Source organism: Heterodontus francisci, chromosome 16 (genome assembly GCF_036365525.1).
Source record: "Heterodontus francisci isolate sHetFra1 chromosome 16, sHetFra1.hap1, whole genome shotgun sequence".
Classification (NCBI taxonomy): Eukaryota; Metazoa; Chordata; class Chondrichthyes; order Heterodontiformes; family Heterodontidae; genus Heterodontus; species Heterodontus francisci.
The window spans coordinates 38,984,594-39,011,326 of record NC_090386.1 but is presented as its reverse complement, the minus strand read 5'-3'; the positions used below and the strand labels follow the sequence as shown (position 1 = coordinate 39,011,326).

The 26,733-nt window shown below is 47.2% G+C and overlaps 1 protein-coding gene across 1 annotated transcript in view; it reads right to left on the bottom strand.

Annotated features, from left to right (window-relative positions):
* Positions 1–26,733, bottom strand: part of LOC137378262 (ankyrin repeat domain-containing protein SOWAHA-like) — a 104,473-nt gene that overhangs the window by 41,622 nt on the left and 36,118 nt on the right. The window contains exons 3-4 of the mRNA XM_068048503.1: positions 17,649–18,023; positions 12,895–13,044 (exon numbers count right to left, since the gene is read on the bottom strand). Coding sequence (XP_067904604.1) covers positions 12,895–13,044; positions 17,649–18,023 — 525 coding nt within the window. The remainder of the gene's footprint in view (positions 1–12,894; positions 13,045–17,648; positions 18,024–26,733) is intronic.

The following is a 26,733-nucleotide window of genomic DNA, read 5'->3' as shown; positions in this document are numbered from 1 at the left end:
GGGGGGAGAGAGAGAGAAAGGGGGGGAGAGAGAGAGAAAGGGGGGGAGAGAGAGAGAAAGGGGGGGAGAGAGAGAGAAAGGGGGGGAGAGAGAGAGAAAGGGGGGGAGAGAGAGAGAAAGGGGGGGAGAGAGAGAGAAAGGGGGGGAGAGAGAGAGAAAGGGGGGGAGAGAGAGAGAAAGGGGGGGAGAGAGAGAGAAAGGGGGGAGAGAGAGAGAAAGGGGGGGGGGAAGAGAGAAAGGGGGGGGGGGAAGAGAGAAAGGGGGGGGGAGAGAGAGAGAGAAAGGGGGGGGGAGAGAGAGAGAGAAAGGGGGGGGGAGAGAGAGAGAGAAAGGGGGGGGGGAGAGAGAGAGAGAAAGGGGGGGAGAGAGAGAGAAAGGGGGGGAGAGAGAGAGAAAGGGGGGGAGAGAGAGAGAAAGGGGGGGAGAGAGAGAGAAAGGGGGGGAGAGAGAGAGAGAAAGGGGGGGGGAGAGAGAGAGAGAAAGGGGGGGAGAGAGAGAGAGAAAGGGGGGGAGAGAGAGAGAAAGGGGGGGAGAGAGAGAGAAAGGGGGGGAGAGAGAGAGAAAGGGGGGGAGAGAGAGAGAGAAAGGGGGGGAGAGAGAGAGAGAAAGGGGGGGAGAGAGAGAGAGAAAGGGGGGGAGAGAGAGAGAGAAAGGGGGGGAGAGAGAGAGAGAAAGGGGGGGAGAGAGAGAAAATGGTGGAAGAGAGGGGGGTGGAGACAGAGAGAGCGACAGAGAGGGAGAGAGAGCGACAGAATGAGAGAGAGAGAGAGAGAGAGAGAGAGAGAGAGAGCGCGACAGAGAGAGAGTCCAACAGAGACAGAGAGTGTTTAAAAACAATGCAGAACCCTGGGACTGGCAGAGCTCATCGGAAGAGGGAGAGTTTAAAAACAGCACGGAACTCGAAGTGTGACATCACAGGAAAGTCATAAGATGATTGGTTGGTGAGTATTTTGCTCATTTATCATTCAAAACTCAAGTAATTTATCAGTAATTGTACATTTTTATTAGTATCAGTAAAGTTTAGTAATTAGTATGTTGATTGGCCAGTTAGTGCTTAGCATAATAAATAAGGGAAAGTGTGTTAATAGCCAGCTAAGGACACCGGAATTAGGGAATATCATACCTGTGTAATGAAGAAATGTATAATTCTTAGTTATAGGTGGCACTGGTATTTAAATAAGCACAGTAAATTGTAGTATACATTGGAATTATTCTAAGTTAATTAAGAAAGTCATTAAATTAATAACATAAGGAAACAATGGCAGGACAGGTGCTGTGTTAAAGCTGTGGAATGTGGGATCTCCTGGATGCCAATAGGATCCAGGACAAACATGTCTACAGAAAGTGTAAGCAGCTGGAGGAATTCCGGGCCAGAATTATTGATCAGACACTGCGCAACATCAGGGAGGGGGAGAGAAGACAATCACACCCTTTAGAATAGGGTTGTGTGTTTTGGTCAGCGGTGAGGGACAGGAGGGTGTGACTGTGAGTGAGGCAGGTAAAGGGACCAAGCACACAATAGTGGAGGAGCCTCAGCCTTTGCAATTGTCAAACAAGTTTGAGGTGCTTGCAACCTGTGTGGACGAGAGTGAGATCTGCAGGGTGGATGAGCAGACTGATCATGATACCATGGCATAGGAAGCAAGGGAAGCAAAAAGGATAGTGGTAGTTGGGGACAGAGTAGTGAGGGCGATTGACACTGTTCTCTGCAGCAAAGAACGAGAAGGCTGTGTTGCCAGGGTTCGGGACATCTGCTCAGGGTTGGAGAGGAACTTAAAGTGGGAGGGAGAGGAGCCGGTCATCATGGTCCATGTAAGTACCAACGATATAGGCAGAACAAGGCAAGAGGTTCTGCACTAGTGAGAATGAGGAGCTAGGCACCAAATTAAGAAGCAGAACCCCAAAGTAACAATCTCTGGATAATTACCTGAGCCACGTGCAAATTGGCACAGGGCAATTAAGATTAGAGAAATGAATGTATGGCTCAAAGACTGGTGTGGTAGAAGTGGGTTCCAATTCATGGAGAAAGTTGGGGGCTGTACCGTTGGGACAGTCTACACCTGAACTATGCTGAAACCAGTGTTCTAGTGGGCCGCATAACTAGGGAAGTAGAGAGGGTTTTAAACTAAACAGTGGAGGAAAGGGAGTAAATTTAGGAAGATGTGGTAAATTAAAGAATAGAGACAAGGCAAGAGAGAAAGGTATTAATATGGGAAATGATAAACAGACTATGACAGGAAGGGTCAGAGAGTACGTCTAAGAATAAATCAGCAGATAAGGCTCAAGGTTACAAATAAAAGGACAAAACCAAAGGCTCTGTATCTGAAGGCACATAGCATTCAAAACAAAACAGATGAACTGATAGCGCAGATAGAAATAAATAAGTACGATCTGATAGCCATTACTGAGATATGGCTGCAGGATGCCATCGATTGGGGCCTAAATTTTGAAGGGTACATGACATTTAGGAAGGACAGGAAGCTAGAAAAAGATGCAGGGGTGGCTATGTTAATGAATGATGGTATTAGTGCAATAGCAAGATATGACCTAAGTTCACGGAACCAGGATGTAGAAGCGGTTTGTGTAGAGATGAGAAATGATAAAGGCAAGAAGTCACTTGTGGGAGTGGTGTACAGGCCCCCTAACAGTAACCACATAGTAGGAAGGGGTACAAAGGAAGAAATAATGGGAGCTCGTCAGAAAGCTATGACGATAATCATGGGGGGATTTTAATCTACATATAGATTGGAAAAATCAAATGGACAAAGGTTGCCTTGATGAGGAGCTCATTGAATGTTTTCAGAATAGTTTCTTAGAACAGCACATTCTGGAGTCAGCCAGAGAGCAGGCTATACCAGGCCTGGTACTGTGCATGAGATAGGATTAATAATGACCTACATAGTTAAGGCACCCCTAGGCAGCAGTGATCATCATATGAATTAATTTTACATTCGGTTTGAGGGACAGAAGAGTGGGTCTAAGACTAGTATTTTAAACTTAAATAAGGGCAATTATGAGGGCATGAAAGCAGAGCTAGTTAAAGAGAACTGGCAAAGTAGGTTAAGGGATAAGTCAATAGAGATGCAGTGGCAGATATTTAAGGGGATATATCAGAATATAAATAAAAGATGCATTCCAATGAGAAAAATTCAAGGGGAGGACCCACTATCCATGGTTAGCTAAAAAAGTTAAATGATAGTATCAAAATTAAAGAAAAAGCATATAATTGTGCAAAGATGGATGGCAGGTCAGAAGATTGGATAGAATATAAACAAAGAGTGACTAAAAGATAAATAATGAGGGAAAAATTAAGGTACAAGAGAAAGCTAGCTAGGAATATAAAAACAGATATCTGTAGATATTTAAGAAAAGAGTTAGTGATTATTGGCCCTATATAAAGCGAGTCTGGGGAATTAATAAGGGAAAATAAGGAGATGGCAGATGAATTAAACAGGTATTTTGCATGGTCCTCACTATAGAGGATACAAATAACATCCCAGAAATAGCTGTAAATCAGGAAATGGAAGGAAGGGAGGAACTCAAGAAAATTACAATCACCAGGGAAGTGGTACTGAACAAATTGTTGGCGCTGCGGGCTGACGAGACCCCGAGTTCTGATGAACTTCATCCTAGGGTCTTAAAAGAAGTGGCTAATGAGGTAGTTGATGTATTGGTTTTAATTTTCCAAAATTCCCTATATTCAGGGAAGGTTCCATTAGATTGGAAAATAGCCTTTATTCAAAAAGGGAGGGAGACAGAAAGCAGGAAACTACAGGCCAGTTAACTTAATATCCGAGTTAGGGAAAATGTTAGAAACGGTTTATTAAAGAGGTTATAGCAGGACACTTAGAAAAATTCAAGTTAATCAGGCAGAGTCAGGATGATTAAGTGAAAGGGAAATCAACTCCAATTTATTGAAGTTTTTTGAAGTAACATGTGCTGTGGATAAAGGGGAACCAGTGGATGTACTGTACTTAGATTTGAAGAAGGCATTTGATAAGGTGCCACATCAAATGTTATTGCAGAAAATAAAAGCTCAAGGTGTAGGGGGTAACATATTGGCATGGATAGAAGATTGGCTAGCTAATAGGAAAGAGAGTAGGCATAAATGGGTCATTTTCTGGTTGGCAAGATGTAACGATTGGTGTGCCGCAGGGATCAGTGATGAGGCCTCAACTTTTTACAATTTATATAAATTACTTGGATGAAGAGACTGAAGGTATTGTTGCTAAATTTGCTGATGACACAAAGATAGGCAGGAAAATAAGTTGTGAAGAGGACATAAGGAGACTACAAAGGGATATAAATAGGTTAAGTGAGTGGGCAAAGATCCAGCAAATGGAGCATAAAGTGGGAAAATGTGAAATTGTCCATTTTGGCAGGAAGAATAAAAAAAGCATATTATCTAAATGGTGAGAGATTGCAGAGCTCGGAGATGCAGAGGGACCTGGGTGTCCTAGTGCATGAATTGCAAAAGGTTAGTATGCAGGTACAGCATGTAATTAGGAAAGCTAATAGAATGTTATTGTTTATTGCAAGGTGAATTGAATACAAAAGTAGGGAGGTTATACTTCAGTTGTACAAGGCATTGGTGAGCCCACATCTGGAGTACTGTATACAGTATTGGTCTCCCTATTTAAGGAAGGATGTAAATGCATTGGAAGCAGTTCAGAGAAGGTTTACAAGACTAATATCTGGAATGGTTAGGTTGTCTTATGAGAAAAGGTTGGATAGGCTAGGCCGGTATCCACTGGTGTTTAGAAGAGTAAGAGGTGACTTGGTTGAAACATATAAGATTCTGAGGGGTCTTGACAGGGTGGATGTGGAAAGGATGTTTCCTCTTGTGGGAGAATCTAGAACTAGGGGGTCGCTGTTTAAAAATAAAGGGTCACCCACTTAAGACATAGATAAGGAGAAATTTTTTCTCTGAGGGTCATGAGTCTTTGGAATTCTCTTCCTCAAAAGACGGTGGAAACAGAGTCTTTGAATATTTTTAAGGCAGAGGTAGATAGATTTTTGAAAAGCAAGGGGGTGAAAGGTTATTCAGCCATGATCTTGTTGAATGGCCGAGCAGGCTCGAGGGACTGAGTAGCCTACTCCTGCTCCTAATTCGTATGTTCGCATGAAAAGCCTCTATGTTCAGCTGTTGCAGTATTTGTCTCTCAGTCCTTGCCTCATACCTTATACCAAACCTGGCTAAACCACACTCCAATCCCAAAGACATCACAGTTTCCATTTGTAAACTACTGATCCCCATACTTGTTCTAGTCTTGCAACATCACATTTTGGAAAGAACTTTCATTTTTACTTTATTTTCCTATTTCTGTCCAGATTTACTATTGGATGTTTAGCAAAAGATTGTGAAGTGAGGTACATGGTGAAATGGTCCAAAATTTAATGAACATTTTTTAGTTATCTTGATTTGGATCAGAACTGAGAATACAAAAAAATTAAACCAATCAGGTTCCGACACTCTCATTCCCTCCTCCCTGTCCCCTTTTCCTTCCCTGGTGCTGGTCACCTTGCAATATGTTCAAGTAATTATTCTGCCTGTGTAAGTAAAGAAAATGTCTGTGAGCCATTCAACTGTGGGGACTCTTGTTTTTCTAAACACTCTTGTCATGTATGCCTCCCACTGCCAAGCATGAGGCATATTAATTTCGTCACATGGACATTAAATTTCAAACTGTTATTGAAATGAAGAAAGGACTTGCTTTAAAAAATTGCCAGATCTTGGCTGGAAAGACATTTGCATATTAACAGGCAGTGTTTCGAAGGACAAAGCAGCCATTCCCTGACACATTCAACCCACAATGGACCCTTGGCTGGAAATATATTTGCATATTAACAGACCGTGCTTGGAAAGGACAAAGGACCATTCCCTGACACATTCAACCCACAATGGACTTTTGATCACCAGACGTTGAAGGTGGGGGAACTCATATTCCAGGTTGACTGCTAAGATGGCCCAATACACAAAGGGGCATGGTCAAAACATCTTGTCACATGACTAACCTGCTGAGCAACCTGAGTTTTTTGAATTTGTAACAACAGTTTGGGCAGAAAGCAGAATGCTCCTGGACTGAGAAGATCTCTCCTGGCCAACTCGCCACAGCCTCTCCTGTCTGCCTGCTCCCAAAACTCCAAATCCACTGAAGGCACATGAACCCCATGAGAGAAAAGTCTCCTACAGCGAACAAGGTTTAAGAATAATACTGGGCCCCAACAAAAAGCAAAATGTACCTACAATCAAGGACTCTACAGTGAGCTCGAAGAACCGTAACACAAAAAACCTCCTCAGATATTGCCTTAAACTTTTCCACTTTATTTCTTCTGTTTTATTTCTGTCTCTATCTGCATGTGTGTATCAGGTGTGCATGCTAGCGTGGGTGCGTTGTGTATCCGTTGTGTTATGATCCTGTAGTTTTTTGTTCGGTAAGAATGCGGTGTGCATTTAAGGCTGGGGAAAGGAGCCGTACTGCTTTAAGGCAGCAGGCTCCAGAAGCTGAGTCAAAGAATGCATTTTCGTTGCCCCGGGATACAGCCATTCGGAGACTGCGATTCAAAGGGCGCATTCACTTTGCCTTGGATACAGCCACTCAGACTGAACATCGAGAGATACATTTGTTACAATTTGATTTTGAACTGGCTTATAGTGGAAAAAAGCCTGTTATAACAGGAGATACAGACAGACAGCTGTGTGTTAGCACCCAAAAGGAGGGCTCTCAGACCATTTAAACTGAAGGAAGAGAATTTAGTCTGTTTATTATTCTCTCTCAAAATTCTAAAAAGTCAAGCCAAAACAGAGATCTCCGATAATTTAAACTGAAGAAAGGGAAGTTAGACTGTGACAATCTTTTATCCCTCAAAAATTCTAAAGCCAAATTGATTCATTAAAAAGTGTTTGCAAGTTGTTAATTGTTGAAATTCATCGCTGGAGAAGGAAAGCAACAATTTTGACTTCTGGATTAGACTATGGACTGTTCCACTGTTGAAGGACCTTTTTTCCTAATTGGACGTCTGTGAGGACTTCAAGCAACCTTGGACTGTTCCACATCCGGCAGGAGCGTAAATCTGCAAGGACTTTAATTTTTTCTATTTTAAATGTTGTTTATATCTTAGTGTTTAAGTATTTATTTTTTTCTAATTAAACAGTTAATTTGTTGATTTAAAGACACCTGGTTTGGTTGGCATCATTTGCGGGTTAACATATGGCTGGGTCTATCTTTAATTTGGAAAGTTTAAAATGATATGTTAGGCGATCTGTGGAGGGACGGGATTGAATTAACAGTGCATTTCTCCGACCACAATCAGAATCGTATATTTTGATTGGGGGCTTTGACTAGAATGGTTGGTTGTAACAGTAGGTGTTAACCGAATTAGGGTTTAAGTTTAATAAATTTCAATTTTTCTTCTTTAAGCCTGAGAAAGCCTGTTTGTGCTGGTTTCTTTGCCTTATAATTGGAAAGCGGTGAACAAGGATTCATCAAGGGGGAGCTAAAACAGTGTGTATAAAATTAAACCCTATTACAGTAAGACCAGGTGAAGGCTGAAAGGGAACCCTAGACCTCTTTCTCACCTGGTCGTAACACTCTCAAAAACCAAAATGTAAAACATTGCATGCTCAACTGGTATTTAAAATTTATACTTTTAAAAAAAAACGTTCTAAACATTTCCATTATGAAAATTAAAATCTCTGGCTCACCAATGAATAACAATGGGAACTTTACTTGTTTTCTTTGTGAAGCAAGGTCAACAACAACTTGTTTGTTACTACTGATGTTATAATATTGTTCCAGTTTCTATCATTTCAGATTCAACTTCCTTTTACAGGAAAATTCTTCGATGCAATCTTTCTGCAGTTTATTCTGCACTGGAAGAAGTGTTGGCATTACCAAAATACCACCAATTTACAGGATTTTCTTAACCTGGTTACATTTCTTCATGAATTGGCAATCCACCTTTGTGTGGAAAATTAAGAAAAAATGGCAAAATATCAAGACACATCACTTTAGTTGAAAACTACCAGACAGAAAAAGTAAAAAAAAAAGATCAAATTAAACTACAAGGACTTTCCCAATCTGAACTGTCTACTCGTGTTAAGCTTTGGGACAATTTTCTACATTAATGGTGCTATATAGATGCAAGTTGTTGTGGTGAGTTTTCCTAATTCTATTGCATTATTCATTTCCACCAGTGAGGAAATGTAACTGGGACAATGATCAGATTAGTTGGAACATTCTCCGTACAGACTTAATACAGTGTTCATCATTTATCATCTGTAGTGCAGATCAACTTTTATACAGGAGTTATAGTTCTTTTGCACAAGTGAAGAAGAGGCATCACAACTGTCACTACCCATTACTTCTATGACTTTTTTTATTTAAATGCAAAATAAATCTCTTCCTTTATCTTGTGATTTTGTTTTTGAACTAGCAAATTAGAGCAATTTCATAAAAGGTACTTACAGTACAGCACTTAAACTCCAGTAAAATAGCACATGATTAATATACAATATTCATTTGCTACCTTCATAGCCAAAGTACACATGCAATAATAATCAGTAGTTACTGTAATGTGTCCACTGGGAAACTTACTGCTCTACTAAGAGGCAACCATCTACTACCTCTGTTAATTTTTGAATAAATCTTCTCTGGACAAATGTAATGAGTGTTGCATATGAGGATCAGCAGTTCATTTAACACTTATGGAGCATCAGAAAGAGACACCGAAATGCCACTTTCCAATGCAGTGATAGATTTCAGTGCTGAAATTCCTAATATCAGACCTCTCTCATTAGCCTTTCTTCCCATTTGACATAAGATACTGAGGACTTTGTGCTTTAAGTGCTATTGTACATTCCTCTCCCATCCTGACATAGAATAACGAGCACTATCTTGAGGAGTCTGCTGTGGCAGCGAACAGCACAATGAACAGCCATGATGACACTACTGCAGCATAAACACTGCAAATATAAAAATAGCCTAATCATTTTATAACATACAGTCAAGTGGAAACAGAAAGATTAAAATTCTTGAGGGGGGGGAAAATAAAAAATGCTCGAAACACTCAGCAGGTCAGTCAGCATCTGCGGAAAGAACAGATAATGTTTCAGGTGTTAATCCTTTGTCAGCACGGGAAGATATTACAGATGAACAGCATTTAAAAATGAACAGAACAAAGGGTTGGGGAAGGAAAAAAACAAAACACATGCGAGAGGTAGTGGTATAACCTGTGAAGTGCAGGAAAATGGTTAAGTGGCTGACCGAGGCAAGAAGAGAGAAAATAGAGACATTTACAAGAGACAGAGAATGCGTGAATAGCGGAGTTGGTGGGCATAGGACAGGTCCTAATGGAAGTAGGGAATTGCAAAGTAGAGGATGCTCCAGCCTCCTAAGAACCTTTTCTATAGCTTGCAATTTTATTCAAAAAGGGGAAATTGGCAGTGTGGGATGGGTGCGTCATTTTTCTGAGAGGCGAGAGGGTGGCATGGATAAGGGATGGGCTAATGATTGAAATGGGGACTCTTATATTCCAGAAAGCCAGTTGGTGAAGGATAGTACTGGAGCCAATCTTTACTCAGTCTAATATTTATTCAGAGGGTGAAACATTACAAGCATACACCTCCTAACTCAACCACACCATAGTTTCAATAGGGTCTCTTTATATATGCTCAAGTGAAACTTCAATTAATGCCCTCCACATGCATATAATTAAACATAATTAATGTACAATTAACAGTGACCATCCATCAGAAAACTATTCTGGCAGGACAGTCTGTATCCTTGATGTTGACCCGTTTTGTCCCTCTCCTAACTGCCCCTTGCGACATCATCCAAAGACATGACGTCAGATTCCGCATGTATGTCGACAATTCACAGCTCTACACCACTACCTCTCTCAACCCCTCCACTGCCTCGATGTTGCCAGACGACTTGTCAGACATCCAGTCCAGGATGCATCACAATTTCATCCAGTTAAATACTGGGAAGGGTTGTCTTTGGCCCCTATGACAAACTCTGTTCCCTCGCTACCCATTCCATCACATTCCCTGACCAGGTTGAATCAGACGGTTTGCAAACTCAGCATTCTCATTTGAACCTGAGCTGAGCTTCCGAAACCATATCCGTCCCATCACAAAGTCATCCTACTTCTGCCGCCATAACATTGCCATCCTTGACCCTTCTTCAGACCTTCTGCTGTTAAAACTTTAATTCAGGCTTGCTAGCTCCAGACGACTATTTCAATAAAAACAGAAAATGCTGGAAATACTCAAGAGGTTTGGTAGCATCTGTGGGGAGAAAAACAGAGTTAACACTTCAAATCGATGATCTTTCAGTATTCAGAGTACTTCCAGTATTTTCTATTTTAATTTCAGATCCATATCCACAGTCCTTTGCTTTTGACGTTTCTAATGTTCTCTTGGCTTGTCTGTTCTCTCCACAGATGCCAACTGGCCAGCTAAGTGTTTCCAATATTTTCTGATTTTGTTCAATTTCCAGTTTTCTGGTTTTTGGTGAACAAGATGTGGAACTCACTCTTACAACTAGTGACATCCTCTCAATCCTTCAACTGTGCTATAGCCTTGAAACATACACGAACTTCTATTTAAGATATTATAAAGCACTTTGAACATTATGCTTTTTTAAAGTACTGTTTAGTACCATATATTCAAATAAGATAGTTTAAAGAATATTGTCTGAGTAACAGACGGCACAGGGCGCAGTGGTTAGCACCGCAGCCTCACAGCTCCAGGGACCCGGGTTTGATTCTGGGTACTGCCTGTGCGGAGTTTGCAAGTTCTCCCTGTGACCGCGTGGGTTTTCTCCGGGTGCTCCGGTTTCCTCCCACTGCCAAAGACTTGCAGGTGATAGGTAAATTGGCTGTTGTAAATTGCCCCTAGTGTAGGTAGGTGGTAGGGAATATGGGATTACTGTAGGGTTAGTATAAATGGGTGGTTGTTGGTCGGCACAGACTCGGTGGGCCGAAGGGCCTGTTTCAGATCTTGATGAGAAAACTTAGCCAGGGACTTCCAACAGGAAAGGGTGTTTCTGGATGTCAAGTGAGAACAGATCAGGTTCATCAATCACACCCTCCATATCTGAATAACCTGGGGAGATTCACTGTCTCGGCTCACACATGAAGAATGGTCACTTAAGCAAGGTGCTTGTGAAACTGTAGCCCAACAAGTGCCATCATGAGAGGAGGGGAGAAAACTGGAAGAAAAACTGAAGTACCTGAAAAGAAAAACACTAGTTCCATCTTTATGGTAACGTAAATCTTTGGGCTACTCAGTATAACATTAATTAAACACAATTCATATATGCAACTTAGGTTAATTGTTCATGGGACATTACACGATGAATCCAGATTTTAAAAGATATAGAACATCATGTACTACTGCATTGATAGTGGCAGTGACAGATTGCTGCATTAAGCTTAGTATACATTGAAAACTAGGGAGTTCGTACTGAAGAATAGCTCCTGTAGGTAGTGAAGAATGATGCTAACAATTGCACATCCATAGTGCAATAGGTCATAACCATATCATCTGCTGTTAACAACCTGGAGCTGTTCAAGCAATAAATACAATTACAACTCAAAGGGAAAATGCATGGTTTTCCTCCCACAGCAATTTTTCACAAAGCATATGGAGCCGAGGCTAATTTCAAAAATGACCAGATGGTAGAGATTGCAAGCCTTCTACAGTGAAGAACGAACAATTAACATTAATAAATAAAATTAGGAGGCCCATTAGTCTTGCTGACTGGGGAGATACTTAAGCTGTTCCATACAGTAGTATCTGCAACAGTGTAACAAAGGTAAAACAATCTGATAACAATTAGCTTTGAAACTGTTGTAATTTCCATGTCAGTTTTATCAGTTAAAATTTACTTTGCCTCAGTGTTATAATTCTGACCCACAGTCAAGCAGAACTTGGCTTTGATAGAAATAGCGGTCAGATCTGAAATTATTCTGGGCTACATAAACAAACCTCTGCCAAAATGCTAAATCCTGAAGCAATTATCATTCCTCCTAATTCACTGCAATTTTACACAATTTCACTTAATGTTTGACTATTACAGATTCTATTCTAAATTGAAGTATTTTTCCATGATCCAGCATTTGAAATCTGGATGCACTGATCCTGACCAAAAAAAAACAGCATTACCATAAAATTTGTCAATTTAGACAGATTGTTTTTGTCCTTCTCAAAAACCTACACCAATTAAAAAAAAAATATCAGGTCTATTTTTCCGGCATCATCCCAAAACATTTATATTCTGAATGTGGATATCATAAACGTAATTCAATCTTTATACTGTCATGTTTATTGGGCGTTTCAAAAGTTGCAATTTGAATCTATTCTGGGCATTGTTTGCAACTTTGCAAGAAGGCACCTGCTTTCTATTATGCAACAGCTGCAGAAACAAAAATAGTGTGGAAATTAGAGAAACAGAATCAACAGAACATTTCTTTGTCCATAATACTGTCTGAAAAATGGCAACATCTTTCTTTCACTACTCATCTCTCCACCACAAAAAAACATGCAAAAAATTAGAGAACGAGTATGTAGTCATAAAAGTGTATGTTGGGAATGTCCTCAAATTGTATTTCAATTTGATTCTGACTCGTTTCTTAAAATCATCACCCTCAGAATTATTTCTTCTGCCAATCACTTTCACTAACAATTGATGGTTTTCAATAATTTAGGTATGGTCGTTCTCACAAAGCTTAACTTTAGCATTTTCTTGGTTGTCTGAACTCCAAACCATCAACAACAGTTTCACACATTCTGAATTTGGTTTTAAGTTTCAATATCAAGTTGCCATTCCCTCAGCTGGCTTTCAGTCTTCCTGCAGTGGTTATGAAGAGACAGGTTTGTAAGAGTACCTTGAACACAGAATCAAATTCTTCCTCTTGGGGTTCTTCCACCTTTACTTCAATATTCATTGGACATGGTACATTGCTTTCAGGTGCAATATCAAGCTCTTTGTCCTGCTTTTCTTCAAATGCTTTAGTGTAGTAAAGATTGCGGCTGTCCTGCAATTTAATCAATAAAAAGGTCAATTGCCCGTGCAAGCCAAGATACTGAAATAAAATGCTCAATCGGATTCACAACTCTGAGTGAAGACATTCCTTCTTATCTCAGTCTTAAATGATCGACCTCTTATCCTGAGACTATACCCCCTAGTTCTAGACTCTCCAGCGAGGTGGAACAACCTCTCAGCATCTACCCTGTCAAGCCCCCTCAGAATCTTATAAGCTTTAATGAGATAACCACTCATTCGTCTAAACTCCAAAGAGGATAGGCCCAATCTACTCAACCTCTCATCATAGGACAATCCTCTCGATCACAAGTAATCAATTTGGTGAATCTTCACTGCACTGCCTCCAAGACTAGTATATCTTTCCTTACATAAGGAGAGCAAAACTGTGTACAGTACTCCAGGTGTGGTCACAACTGTTGCAAAATTTCTTCCTTGCCATAAAGGCCAACATGCTATTTGCCTTCCTGCATGCTAACTTTGTTGTTTCTTGTACGAGGACACCCAAATCACTCTGAACATCAACATTTCGAAGTTTCTCACCATTTAAAAAAATTATTTTCATTCTTCCTCACACTTTCCCACATTATACCCTGTCACCTTATTGTCCACTCACTTAACTTGTCTATATCCCTTTGCACCTGTGTCTTCCTGACACAGCTTACGGTCCCACGTAGCTTTGTATAGTCAGCAAACTTAGATACATTACTCTCAGTCTCTTCATCTAGGTCATTAATATAGACTGTAAATAGCGGAGGCCCTAGCACTGGTCCTTGTGGCACTCCACTAGTTACAGCCTGCCAACTTGAAAATGTAACATTTATCCCTACTCTCTGCTTTCTGTCTGTTAACCAATCCTCTTATCTGCGCTAATATATTACTCCAATCCCATGAACCCTTATCTTGTGTAATAGCCTTTTATGTGGCACCTTATCGAATGCATTTTGGAAATCCATGTATCCTTAGTACTGCAATGAGTTGGGTAAAGATTAGTACGTGAGCCAAGCAATAGCAGATGAAATTTAATGCAAAGTCATGCATGTAGGAAGGTAAAATAAACAATATAATTCAATGGTGGAAGCAGAGTCAATGATTTCAGAAAAAAATTGGATGTGCACTTGAAGGAAATAAACTTGCAGGGCTATGGGGATCAAGCAAAGGAGTGGAACTGACTGGATTGCTCCGTGGAGAGCTGGCACGGACTCAGTGGGCCGAATAGCCGCCTTCTTTGCCATAAGTGACTCTATGAATGATGTTGAAATAGGTTATGAAGAAACAGAGAGGATGTCTTCTTTGTAAGCTTGATGCTAAACATGTCCAACCAATGCAAAACCAGCAATGACAAACAGATTGCCAAGCTACATAAACAAAACAGTAAATGTAGAAATCATTGTAATCAAGCTGAAGAAAAACTGGATAAACTTAGGCTTTTCAGCCTAAGAGGCATCTGAGGCAATCCTACAGAAGTACAGTTAAGAGTATGAAAAGATTAACCCAGAATATTACTTTAAATTAAATTGTGAGGGTAGGACAAGGGGCCACAGATTAAAAGTAGTGAAAGGCAAATTTAGGATCAAGATCAGGAAACTTAACTTCACACAAAAAATAATTAACAAATGAGGCACTTCTAGGTTCAAGAGGTGAAAACCCTGAAATCACTGAAGAAACAAATGCTTCATTGGGGGAAGGACTCTTGGGTGCTTCTGGATAGATGAAGTAATATGGGCCAAATGCATGCTATTTCTCTAAATATCTTGTGACCTTGTGTAATTTTTTTTTCGAAACATCTATTTGTATTTGTTCAAATCTGGGAGTACAGGAAATTTGATCAGTCTTTGACTCTAGACAAATAGAAGCTCTAAAAAGTAGCAGAGACTCAAGCATCATATAGTGTGCAGCATTTATTCATAAAATGACAACTTCTTGGTTTTGCGTATCTATATTGTAAACCCAACAAAACAGGAAAATAAGGAAGATGTAGAGAATCAGCAATGGCTTTTAATTAACCACATTTTGCGTTGCTGCACTGTACATGACCTGCTGTGGTTTAAAACAGATCCTGTGCTTCCGCTTTCTCAGTGTGTTTCCTTCCATAATGCCCACAAAAAGGTTTCAATATAAACAAATAGGACAATCTATTAGCTTTTGAAGTGTTGCAACAGAGTACTAGCTCTTAGGCCTTCAAATTACGATTTAAATAAAGTTAACCCCCTGTTAAAATAGTAAATTGCATACGAGCATGTTAAGAGTTTGTACACCAATTACTACACAACAGGATTTCAACACCTTAATTATTCGAAATCCAAACGCTATCCAGTCAAAGATTATTTAAGCATCAAGTTGTCAGGAGTTTCAGAACAGTAATACGGATCTGTTAGAGATCCAACGTGAGCAATGTTAAAGAAAAATGGCAAACCCTCATTGAAGCACATGATGGACTGCATCTAGTAAGTAAACAATAAATATTGTGAAAGTAAACAAAGCATGGATTATGAGATGTCAATCAACCTGCCGAATGAGACTGAATTAATGCCGGCCCAGACACGATGGGCTGAATGGCCTCCTTCTGTGCCATAAGCTTTCTATGGTTCTGTGTACATCAACAGTTCAACACCTAAATACCACTCAGGCATTGTAGCATGGCACCTGGAAGTTCCCCACCTACCACCTGACCCCCCCCTGCACCCCTCCCCTGCACCAACATATGGAATCAAATGAGGCATTAAAAGTGACACCAGTTTATCCACTTCATTAACCTTACTGCAGTTGAGCTTCAGACAGAACAAATATTTTGCTTTTAATTATGCCATTTATTTGTGGCACCTCAATGTTTTTATGAAATAGTGCTATAACACTTTGTTGATGTGAGGGAGAGGTATTGATGAATGGCTATACTGTCTGGTTGAAATTCAGATTTTTTAAATTTCAGTTTTATGCTATACGCACCTTAGACAGCAGCACTCTTTTCTAATGGTCAGTTACACCTATGTCAGCTGAGTGCTTCAATTAGAACAAAATGAAAAAAATGCAAGATAATGCAAGAAAGCATGTGGATTGAGTGTGTGTATGTGACAGCATACAATAGAAGGATTGTGAAACTATACATGAGCAAAAGAAAGATTGTCAGCATACATGCGGGAAAATATGCAAAAGAAGGCTGTCGGTGTGCGTTCTTGAGAAACAATGTGAGAATGAATGAGCGTGTGTGTGCATGTCTGTCCATTTGTGAAAACTTTCAACAGCTGCATATAGGAGTGTAACACTAATGTGCATTAAATAGGGTTGTAACTATTCTGGCACCACATATAGCCTTTGCACTGAAAATATGTATCGAACCATTTTATAAAACAAATGTTATTTAGGTATCCAATATGCTTAGAAAATGTAGTATTTCATTCCAAAAATACTTGTTTTGTGTGTTTTGCTAAAAAAAATACTAGGGACACCTCATGAGTTGCCCCTTTCCTAAATCACGTCTCGGGTGCATTCAAAGTTTGAAAATCTCTGAACTAAGCAGTTTACATTAGAAATCCAGTAGGAAATAAGATGCTCTGCAGCATGCTGTATCCAGTGCTGCTTCAAAAAACACATATCAAATAAAAAATATTTAAATTTGGATTCAACAGATCATAGTGCGAGTGGAAGTTTTAGGTTTCTTAATCAGTATTCCAATCAATATTTTTGAAAACAAAATAACTGCATACCCAGGCTGCATCTCAGGCTCCAGAGGTAGCCCTTCCATTTCAGATACCACCTTCGTAATGCCCATTTTGTATTATCAGATTAAGAGTCAGGTCTGCTGGACAGTTGTATCCTTTAGCTGTATTTTTAATAAAATGCCTTTTCTCCCTCTGCTTCAATAATATTCAAAAGAAGAATTTTTTTTAAAAGTTGTGCTATTATCTATAGCACATGACTACGTAAGCCACAAAGACCAGGGAACATGCCAAATCCATGGTCTTTGGCAAGTTAGCTCATTTCAGCCAAGGCAGAGGTAGGAGCACTTCAGCTGTCGTCAGCACTCTGAAGTTAAGGAAAGGAAAATTGCCCAGGTTTCTCACTCCTGTAGGCTATCCAGTGATGTCTGTTGGAAGTGCACACATGTGGTTATTGAATGAAAACAGGATCAAATTTAGCTGTGGCGCTCTGCATTATACAGCTTGCAAGTACTCATTGTTCAGACTTATATATGAAGAACGGCCATGAGAGTGCAGTATCTGAGGATGTCCGGCTGTTTGTGGAACCTAACTTTAGTGAGATCTCAATGCTTTCAGTAGAGGAGGCAGCTGAGAGCAAAGGCCTGCTCGCGTAGAAAATTAAAACCTGACCCGGGCCCGACCCGACCACAGCCAAACCAAACCCGAGTGGAGCCAGAGTCCTTTAATTTTTTTCATGCCCGACCCGAATATCGCTAAAATGTAATCATGCATTTATTTATAAAACACGCAGCCTGTAGAGTCCAGCCCGACCCAACCTGAGCCCGAATGCTGGACACAGAATATAGACCCGACCCCGACACATGCAGTCGGGTTTGGGTCAGGTAGCCAAGCTTTTGCTGAGAGAACTAAACTGTCAGGAATAAAAAAAAGCATACTGTACCTGGCTATCACAGGTTAGTTCTGAAGGTGCCTTGGACTTGGTGTCAGTTGTTGGTGTAGGTAATTCTTCTACAATCCACTCACACATGTTCACTTTCTCTGCTGTAGTGTTTCTAGCATAGATCTTACTACTTAGAGGTCCGCTAATGTCTATATTTTGTACAGCTTCTGCCTGAGACCTTTTCTTGCTATGTGGGGCATCAGAGATAGAGTTTTCCAGCTTTTCTTCCCCAGAACGTGTGGGTAGGTCTTTTTTCTGTAATTGTTCAACTGACTCTTCCACAGGAGTACACAATGTCATTTCCTCTTTGTTGCACCCATCTCTTTCCTGCACAAGATGCTGATATTTCTTTTTAAGAACAATATATTTTTCACCCTAAAATTTTAAAAGATTAAATATAAATTTTAAAAAAAGATACATTACCAATATTTTCTATGCATTTCACAAAATACTATTCTCGTGATAAAATATCCACAAATTAAAGGATATGCAACAAATTAAATCTATGTCTATTCCAGCAACGTATGAGACTACATAAACCACAAGCAACTCAAGCACAAGTGCTTTAAAGATCTCCTTCACAAACAATCCTACAGAATGAAGGCTGGGCCAAATGATCACCTGTGTTTTTCTTGCTTTGCACATCATGTGTATACCATTCTGGAAAAGAGTGATGAATAAAATATAAAACTTATTGAATTTTGAAAATGGGCTTCAAGTTTTAAAATAGCAACGGAAAGAGCCAGAAACACATGGTCAGTCAGTATCTGTGGAGAGGAGACAAGAAACGTTTTCAGGCTGGGCCCTGATTACCAATAGGTTCTGAAACACTGGCTCATCTGTTCTTTCCACAGATGCAGACTGATCTGCTGTGCATTTCCAGCATTTTCTGTTTTTGTCAAATATCGGCACTTCCAGTATTTTGCTCTTTATTTCTTGAAGGTTTAAAGTTTTCTAAATGAAAGTTTATTAGTCGGTATTGCTTGATCAGGACATCAAATTAATTGAAGCATTGCGATCTTGCATCAATGAAGCTTTTGTACAGATTTACCTCCAGGATCTAATATGTAAACATCATTGATTCACTGTAGCATACTGGAAGCTTCAGGAAGCATCAGTGCCAGCCTGTTAAAAATCGAGGTCACCACAGGTAGTATCCTCCTTCCACTAACTATAGGCCTAGTATCTCCATCAATTTCAAATACCAATCACATTAATTCTTATGTCTGAAGATGGAAGTCTTAAGGATTAAAAGCATGTTAACCAAGTTCTGGAGTTTATCACAGAACTGCTGCATTTAAAACAATCTTCTGCCATTTGGTTTGTACGGTGAGCTGTAATGTTCAATATTTCAGCTTCCAGTACTGCAGTTTTTTCCCCCCCACAGTAGCAACACTTTCTCTCCTTTCCATGTGTCAGATTATTTCACTGTGATTAAGTTTTATAATAGGTCTTGGCTAAAATATGTCATATAAAACATCAAGTCATAATGTGCTGTCCCATAGTTGGGTTCTGGAAACTTATTAATATGCACATGATGCTCCACTAAATTCATAGCATCTCTACTGTTATGATCTTGTAGTTTTATTTCTTTTCCGGGAAGTATGCAGTGTGCCTTTAAGGCTGCAACAGGATCAGTACTGCTTTAAGGCAGCAGGCTCCAAGGACTAAGTCAAAGAATGCATTCTCGTTTCCATAGGATACAGCCAGCTTCAAATATGCATTCTCATTGCTGTAGGATACAGCCACTCAGGACCAAGGACACGAGATACAATGTTGCCAAGTGACATTTGAAACTAGCTGAAAAACTGGCTTTTGAGACACAGTTAACAAATACACACACAGACTGTCTGCCAGAATTATTTAAACCCTATTTATTATACTCTCAGAATATAGATGTCAAGCCAGATCAACTTCTTAAAATAGCCAAATTCCTTTAACAACTGAACTGTAATTGCTGAAATTCATCGCTGGAAAAGAAGAGCATCAATTCAACTGCTGAATTAGACTACAGACTGTTCTACTGTTGAAGAACCTTTTTTTACCCCATCAGACGACTGTGAGGACTTCAAGCAACCTTCGGCAGGAGCGTAAATCTACAAGGACATTATTTTTTTCTATTTTAAATGTTGTTCATATCTTAGTAGTGTTTAAGAATTTAGTTTTTCTAATTAAACAGCTAATCTGTTGATCTAAAGACACCTGGTTTGGTTAGCCTCATTCAGGGTTTAATAGATGGTACAATTTGGCTGGGTCTTTCTTTAATTTGGAAAGTGTAAAATTATGTTAGGCCATCTGTGGAGGGACGGGACTGAATCAACAATGGGTTTCTCCCACCACAATCAGAATCGTATATTTTGATTGGGGGCTTTGACTTGAGCAGTCAGTCGTAACACTATCCTAACACAGCACAGCATAACCACGAATGTTATAGGTCATAATCACTGATGTCAAAATATGAATGGAAGTTCCCCTTTCCCAATGTAACTATTTTAAATTCAGATACATCTCTTAGGGATAACAAAACTAGGTAAACTTGCAGTTTCTCTCCTGAATACAGTTGCTCAGGGAAGGAAATGATTTACAGGTGCAAATGATCATTTTGCATGCAGTGACTATTAGACTATTCAACTATGGGACTGCATCACAGTCAAACTGTTTTTCTGCACTCAGCTAGCAACAACACATACCAAAGATCAAACCTGGTGCATTCCTGGTTTCCAGTACTCAGTCCCAAACAGTTCATTTAACTTCAGGGATGCCTTTAATTGCAGACCAGATTTGAAAAGTCCCATTAAATTATTAATTTCAGGACAAATGCTATAGCATCACTAAGTACGATGGCATGCGCTAAGATGGTGACAATGGCCTGAATTTATTTAGCACTTTTAATGAAAATAAATTCCAAGGCACTTCATACAGGGTGTAATAAAGCAAAAATGGATGTTGAGACAAAGGTGGCAATGCGAGGAGGAAACAGCTGGGTTTTAAAGAAGGGCTTGAAAGGAGGAGTGGGAAGCAGAGAGAAAGAAGGGTTAGAAACAAAATTCAAGAATGTGAGGCATGCCGCCAATGGTTGGAAGATGGGGAGCATATGGTAACACACAAAAGACCAGAGTCAGAGGAAAGAATGGTTTTGAGGGCTGGTGTTGTGGAGCTGAAAGAAGTTATAGAGATAAGGAGGGGTGAAACCATTAAGGGATTTAAACACGACGATCAGAATTTTCAAATCGGAGGTGGTGGAGACTGGGAGCCATTGGATTTGGGTGATGGGTGTGGAATGTGATGTGGAACAGGATATGGGCCGCAGAATTTTGGATGAGCTGAATTTTATGGAGGTTGGAAAATGGGAAACCTTTCACAAGAGCATTGGGATAGTCCAGTCTGGACAGTGACAAAGTCACAGATGAGGGTTCGAACAGCAGATGGGCTGAGGGGAGGTGGGCAACGTTACAGAGGTGGATGAAGTCTTTGGAGTCAGAAACAGACTGTAAACACAATATAAAATGCCACCTTTGTTTGATGGGAGATTTTAATTTTCCTGGAATTCAGTGGCATGATGGTTTATGCTCTGTTGCAGTGGGAAGTGTAACTGAAACATTTGTTGAAAATATACAAAACTGCTTCCTGACTTAACAGGTTAATAAAGTAACTAGGGATAATCATGTATTAGATCTAGTGTTTAGTAGGGAGCCTGATCTCGGCTCGGGCCTCGATGCGAGGGAGCATCTTGGGCACAGTGACATAATTATAAGATTTGAATGGTTGGTAGAGAGAACGCGCGGAAGAGAGACGGCGAGCACGAAAGAGACAGCAAAAGAGAGAGAGAGAGAAAGAGAGCAAAAGACAGAGACAGAGAGAGAGGGAGCGGGAGGGGGAGGGAGAGGCAGAGGGAGGGAGGGAGAGGGAGGGGGAGGGAGCGGGAGGGAGAGGGCGGCAGAGGGAGGGAAAGGGAGCGGCAGAGGGAGGGAAAGGGAGCGGCAGAGGGAGGGAAAGGGAGCGGCAGAGGGAGGGAAAGGGAGCGGCAGAGGGAGGGAAAGGGAGCGGCAGAGGGAGGGAAAGGGAGCGGCAGAGGGAGGGAAAGGGAGCGGCAGAGGGAGGGAAAGGGAGCGGCAGAGGGAGGGAGGGAGGGAGCGGCAGAGGGAGGGAGGGAGGGAGCGGGCGAGAGGGAGGGAGGGAGGGAGCGGGCGAGAGGGAGGGAGGGAGCGGGAAGTAGGGGGGAGCGGGAAGTAGGGGGGAGCGGGGGAGCGGGAGGGAGGGGAGCGGGCGAGCGGGAGGGAGGGGAGCGGGCGAGCGGGAGGGAGGGGAGCGGGCGAGCGGGAGGGAGGGGAGCGGGGCGAGCGGGAGGGAGGGGAGCGGGCGAGCGGGAGGGAGGGGAGCGGGCGAGCGGGAGGGAGGGAGCGGGAAGTAGGGGGGAGCGGGAAGTAGGGGGGAGCGGGGTAGGGAGGGAGGGGAGCGGGCGGGAGGGAGGGGAGCGGGCGGGAGGGAGGGAGGGGAGCGGGCGAGCGAGCGGGAGGGGAGCGGGCGAGCGAGCGGGAGGGGAGCGGTGCGACGCGAGCGGGGAGGGAGGTAGCGGGCGAGCGAGCGGGAGGGAGGTAGCGGGGCGAGCGAGCGGGAGGGAGGTAAGCGAGCGGGAGGGAGGTAGCGGGCGAGCGGGAGGGAGGTAGCGGGCGAGCGGGAGGGAGGTAGCGGGCGAGCGGGAGGGAGGTAGCGGGCGAGCGGGAGGGAGGTAGCGGGCGAGCGGGAGGGAGGTAGCGGGCGAGCGGGAGGGAGGTAGCGGGCGAGCGGGAGGGAGGTAGCGGGCGAGCGGGAGGGAGGTAGCGGGCGAGCGGGAGGGAGGTAGCGGGCGAGCGGGAGGGAGGTAGCGGGCGAGCGGGAGGGAGGTAGCGGGCGAGCGGGAGGGAGGTAGCGGGCGAGCGGGAGGGAGGTAGCGGGCGAGCGGGAGGGAGGTAGCGGGCGAGCGGGAGGGAGGTAGCGGGCGAGCGGGAGGGAGGTAGCGGGCGAGCGGGAGGGAGGTAGCGGGCGAGCGGGAGGGAGGTAGCGGGCGAGCGGAGGGAGGGATGGTTGGAGAGGGAGGGAGGGAGGGATGGTTGGAGAGGGAGGGAGGAGGGATGGTTGGAGAGGGAGGGAGGGAGGGGGCGGGGGAGAGGGAGGGAGGGAGGGGGCGGGGAGAGGGAGGGAGGAGCGGGCGGGGGAGAGGGAGGGAGGGAGCGGGCGGGGGAGAGGGAGGGAGGGAGAGCGGGCGGGGGAGAGGGAGGGAGGGAGAGCGGGCGGGGGAGAGGGAGGGAGGGAGAGAGCGGGCGGGGGAGAGGAGGGAGGGAGAGAGCGGGCGGGGGAGAGGGAGGGAGGGAGAGAGCGGGCGGGGAGAGGGAGGGAGGGAGAGAGCGGGCGGGGGAGAGGGAGGGAGGGAGAGAGCGGGCGGGGGAGAGGGAGGGAGGGAGAGAGCGGGCGGGGGAGAGGGAGGGAGGGAGAGAGCGGGCGGGGGAGAGAGGAGGGGAGGGAGGAGGAGAGAGCGGGCGGGGGGAGAGGGAGGGAGGGAGAGAGCGGGCGGGGGAGAGGGAGGGAGGGAGAGAGCGGGCGGGGGAGAGGGAGGGAGGGAGAGAGCGGGCGGGGGAGAGGGAGGGAGGGAGAGAGCGGGCGGGGGAGAGGGAGGGAGGGAGAGAGCGGGCGGGGGAGAGGGAGGGAGGGAGAGAGCGGGCGGGGGAGAGGGAGGGAGGGAGAGAGCGGGCGGGGGAGAGGGAGGGAGGGAGAGAGCGGGCGGGGGAGAGGGAGGGAGGGAGAGAGCGGGCGGGGGAGAGGGAGGGAGGGAGAGAGCGGGCGGGGGAGAGGGAGGGAGGGAGAGAGCGGGCGGGGGAGAGGGAGGGAGGGAGAGAGCGGGCGGGGGAGAGGGAGGGAGGGAGAGAGCGGGCGGGGGAGAGGGAGGGAGGGAGAGAGCGGGCGGGGGAGAGGGAGGGAGGGAGAGAGCGGGCGGGGGAGAGGGAGGGAGGGAGAGAGCGGGCGGGGAGAGGGAGGGAGGGAGAGAGCGGGCGGGGGAGAGGGAGGGAGGGAGAGAGCGGGCGGGGGAGAGGGAGGGAGGGAGAGAGCGGGCGGGGGAGAGGGAGGGAGGGAGAGAGCGGGCGGGGGAGAGGGAGGGAGGGAGAGAGCGGGCGGGGGAGAGGGAGGGAGGGAGAGAGCGGGCGGGGGAGAGGGAGGGAGGGAGAGAGCGGGCGGGGGAGAGGGAGGGAGGGAGAGAGCGGGCGGGGGAGAGGGAGGGAGGGAGAGAGCGGGCGGGGGAGAGGGAGGGAGGGAGAGAGCGGGCGGGGGAGAGGGAGGGAGGGAGAGAGCGGGCGGGGGAGAGGGAGGGAGGGAGAGAGCGGGCGGGGGAGAGGGAGGGAGGGAGAGAGCGGGCGGGGGAGAGGGAGGGAGGGAGAGAGCGGGCGGGGGAGAGGGAGGGAGGGAGAGAGCGGGCGGGGGAGAGGGAGGGAGGGAGAGAGCGGGCGGGGAGAGGGAGGGAGGGAGAGAGCGGGCGGGGGAGAGAGGGAGGGAGGGAGAGAGCGGGCGGGGGAGAGGGAGGGAGGGAGAGAGCGGGCGGGGGAGAGGGAGGGAGGGAGAGAGCGGGCGGGGGAGAGGGAGGGAGGGAGAGAGCGGGCGGGGGAGAGGGAGGGAGGGAGAGAGCGGGCGGGGGAGAGGGAGGGAGGGAGAGAGCGGGCGGGGGAGAGGGAGGGAGGGAGAGAGCGGGCGGGGGAGAGGGAGGGAGGGAGAGAGCGGGCGGGGGAGAGGGAGGGAGGGAGAGAGCGGGCGGGGGAGAGGGAGGGAGGGAGAGAGCGGGCGGGGGAGAGGGAGGGAGGGAGAGAGAGCGGGCGGGGGAGAGGGAGGGAGGGAGAGAGCGGGCGGGGGAGAGGGAGGGAGGGAGAGAGCGGGCGGGGGAGAGGGAGGGAGGGAGAGAGCGGGCGGGGGAGAGGGAGGGAGGGAGAGAGCGGGCGGGGGAGAGGGAGGGAGGGAGAGAGCGGGCGGGGGAGAGGGAGGGAGGGAGAGAGCGGGCGGGGGAGAGGGAGGGAGGGAGAGAGCGGGCGGGGGAGAGGGAGGGAGGGAGAGAGCGGGCGGGGGAGAGGGAGGGAGGGAGAGAGCGGGCGGGGGAGAGGGAGGGAGGGAGAGAGCGGGCGGGGAGAGGGAGGGAGGAGCGGAGAGGGAGGGAGAGAGCGGGCGGGGGAGAGGGAGGGAGGGAGAGAGCGGGCGGGGGAGAGGGAGGGAGGGAGAGAGCGGGCGGGGGAGAGGGAGGGAGGGAGAGAGCGGGCGGGGGAGAGGGAGGGAGGGAGAGAGCGGGCGGGGGAGAGGGAGGGAGGGAGAGAGCGGGCGGGGAGAGGGAGGGAGGGAGAGAGCGGGCGGGGGAGAGGGAGGGAGGGAGAGAGCGGGCGGGGGAGAGGGAGGGAGGGAGAGAGCGGGCGGGGGAGAGGGAGGGAGGGAGAGAGCGGGCGGGGGAGAGGGAGGGAGGGAGAGAGCGGGCGGGGGAGAGGGAGGGAGGGAGAGAGCGGGCGGGGGAGAGGGAGGGAGGGAGAGAGCGGGCGGGGGAGAGGGAGGGAGGGAGAGAGCGGGCGGGGGAGAGGAGGGAGGGAGAGAGCGGGCGGGGGAGAGGGGAGGGAGAGAGCGGGCGGGGGAGAGGGAGGGAGAGAGCGGGCGGGGGAGAGGGAGGGAGAGAGCGGGCGGGGGAGAGGGAGGGAGGGAGAGAGCGGGCGGGGGAGAGGGAGGGAGAGAGCGGGCGGGGGAGAGGGAGGGAGGGAGAGAGCGGCGGGGAGAGGGAGGGAGGGAGAGAGCGGGCGGGGGAGAGGGAGGGAGAGAGCGGGCGGGGGAGAGGGAGGGAGAGAGCGGGCGGGGGAGAGGGAGGGAGAGAGCGGGCGGGGAGAGGGAGGGAGAGAGCGGGCGGGGGAGAGGGAGGGAGAGAGCGGGCGGGGGAGAGGGAGGGAGAGAGAGCGGGCGGGGGAGAGGGAGGGAGGAGAGCGGGCGGGGGGAGAGGGAGGGAGAGAGCGGGCGGGGGAGAGGGAGGGAGAGAGCGGGCGGGGGAGAGGGAGGGAGAGAGCGGGCGGGGGAGAGGGAGGGAGAGAGCGGGCGGGGGAGAGGGGGAGGGAGAGAGCGGGCGGGGGAGAGGGAGGGAGAGAGCGGGCGGGGGAGAGGAGGGAGGGAGAGAGCGGGCGGGGGAGAGAGGGAGGGGAGAGAGCGGGCGGGGGAGAGGGAGGGGAGAGAGCGGGCGGGGGAGAGGGAGGGAGAGAGCGGGCGGGGGAGAGGGAGGGAGAGAGCGGGCGGGGGAGAGGGAGGGAGAGAGCGGGCGGGGGAGAGGGGAGGGAGAGAGCGGGCGGGGGAGAGGGAGGGAGAGAGCGGGCGGGGGAGAGGGAGGGAGAGAGCGGGCGGGGGAGAGGGAGGGAGAGAGCGGGCGGGGAGAGGGAGGGAGAGAGCGGCGGGAGAGGGAGGGAGAGAGCGGGCGGGGAGAGGGAGGAGAGAGCGGGCGGGGGAGAGGGAGGGAGAGAGCGCGGGCGGGGGAGAGGGAGGGAGAGAGAGCGGGCGGGGGAGAGGGAGGGAGAGAGCGGGCGGGGGAGAGGGAGGGAGAGAGCGGGCGGGGGAGAGGGAGGGAGAGAGCGCGGGCGGGGGAGAGGGAGGGAGAGAGCGCGGGCGGGGAGAGGGAGGGAGAGAGCGCGGGCGGGGGAGAGGGAGGGAGAGAGCGCGGGCGGGGGAGAGGGAGGGAGAGAGGCGGGCGGGGGAGAGGGAGGGAGAGAGCGCGGGCGGGGGAGAGGGAGGGAGAGAGCGCGGGCGGGGGAGAGGGAGGGAGAGAGAGCGCGGGCGGGGGAGAGGGAGGGAGAGAGCGGGCGGGGGAGAGGGAGGGAGAGATGAGGCGGGCGGGGAGAGGGAGGGAGAGAGCGGGCGGGGAGAGGGAGGGAGAGAGCGGGCGGGGGAGAGGGAGGAGAGAGCGGGAGCCGAGCGGGAGGGAGGGATGGAGAGGGAGGAAGGGAGCGGGCCGGGGGAGAGGGAGAGAGGATGCGGGCGGGCGGGAGGGAAGGAGGGAGCGGGCGAGCGGGAGGGAGGGAGGGAGCGGGCGAGCGGCAGCGGGAGGAAGACA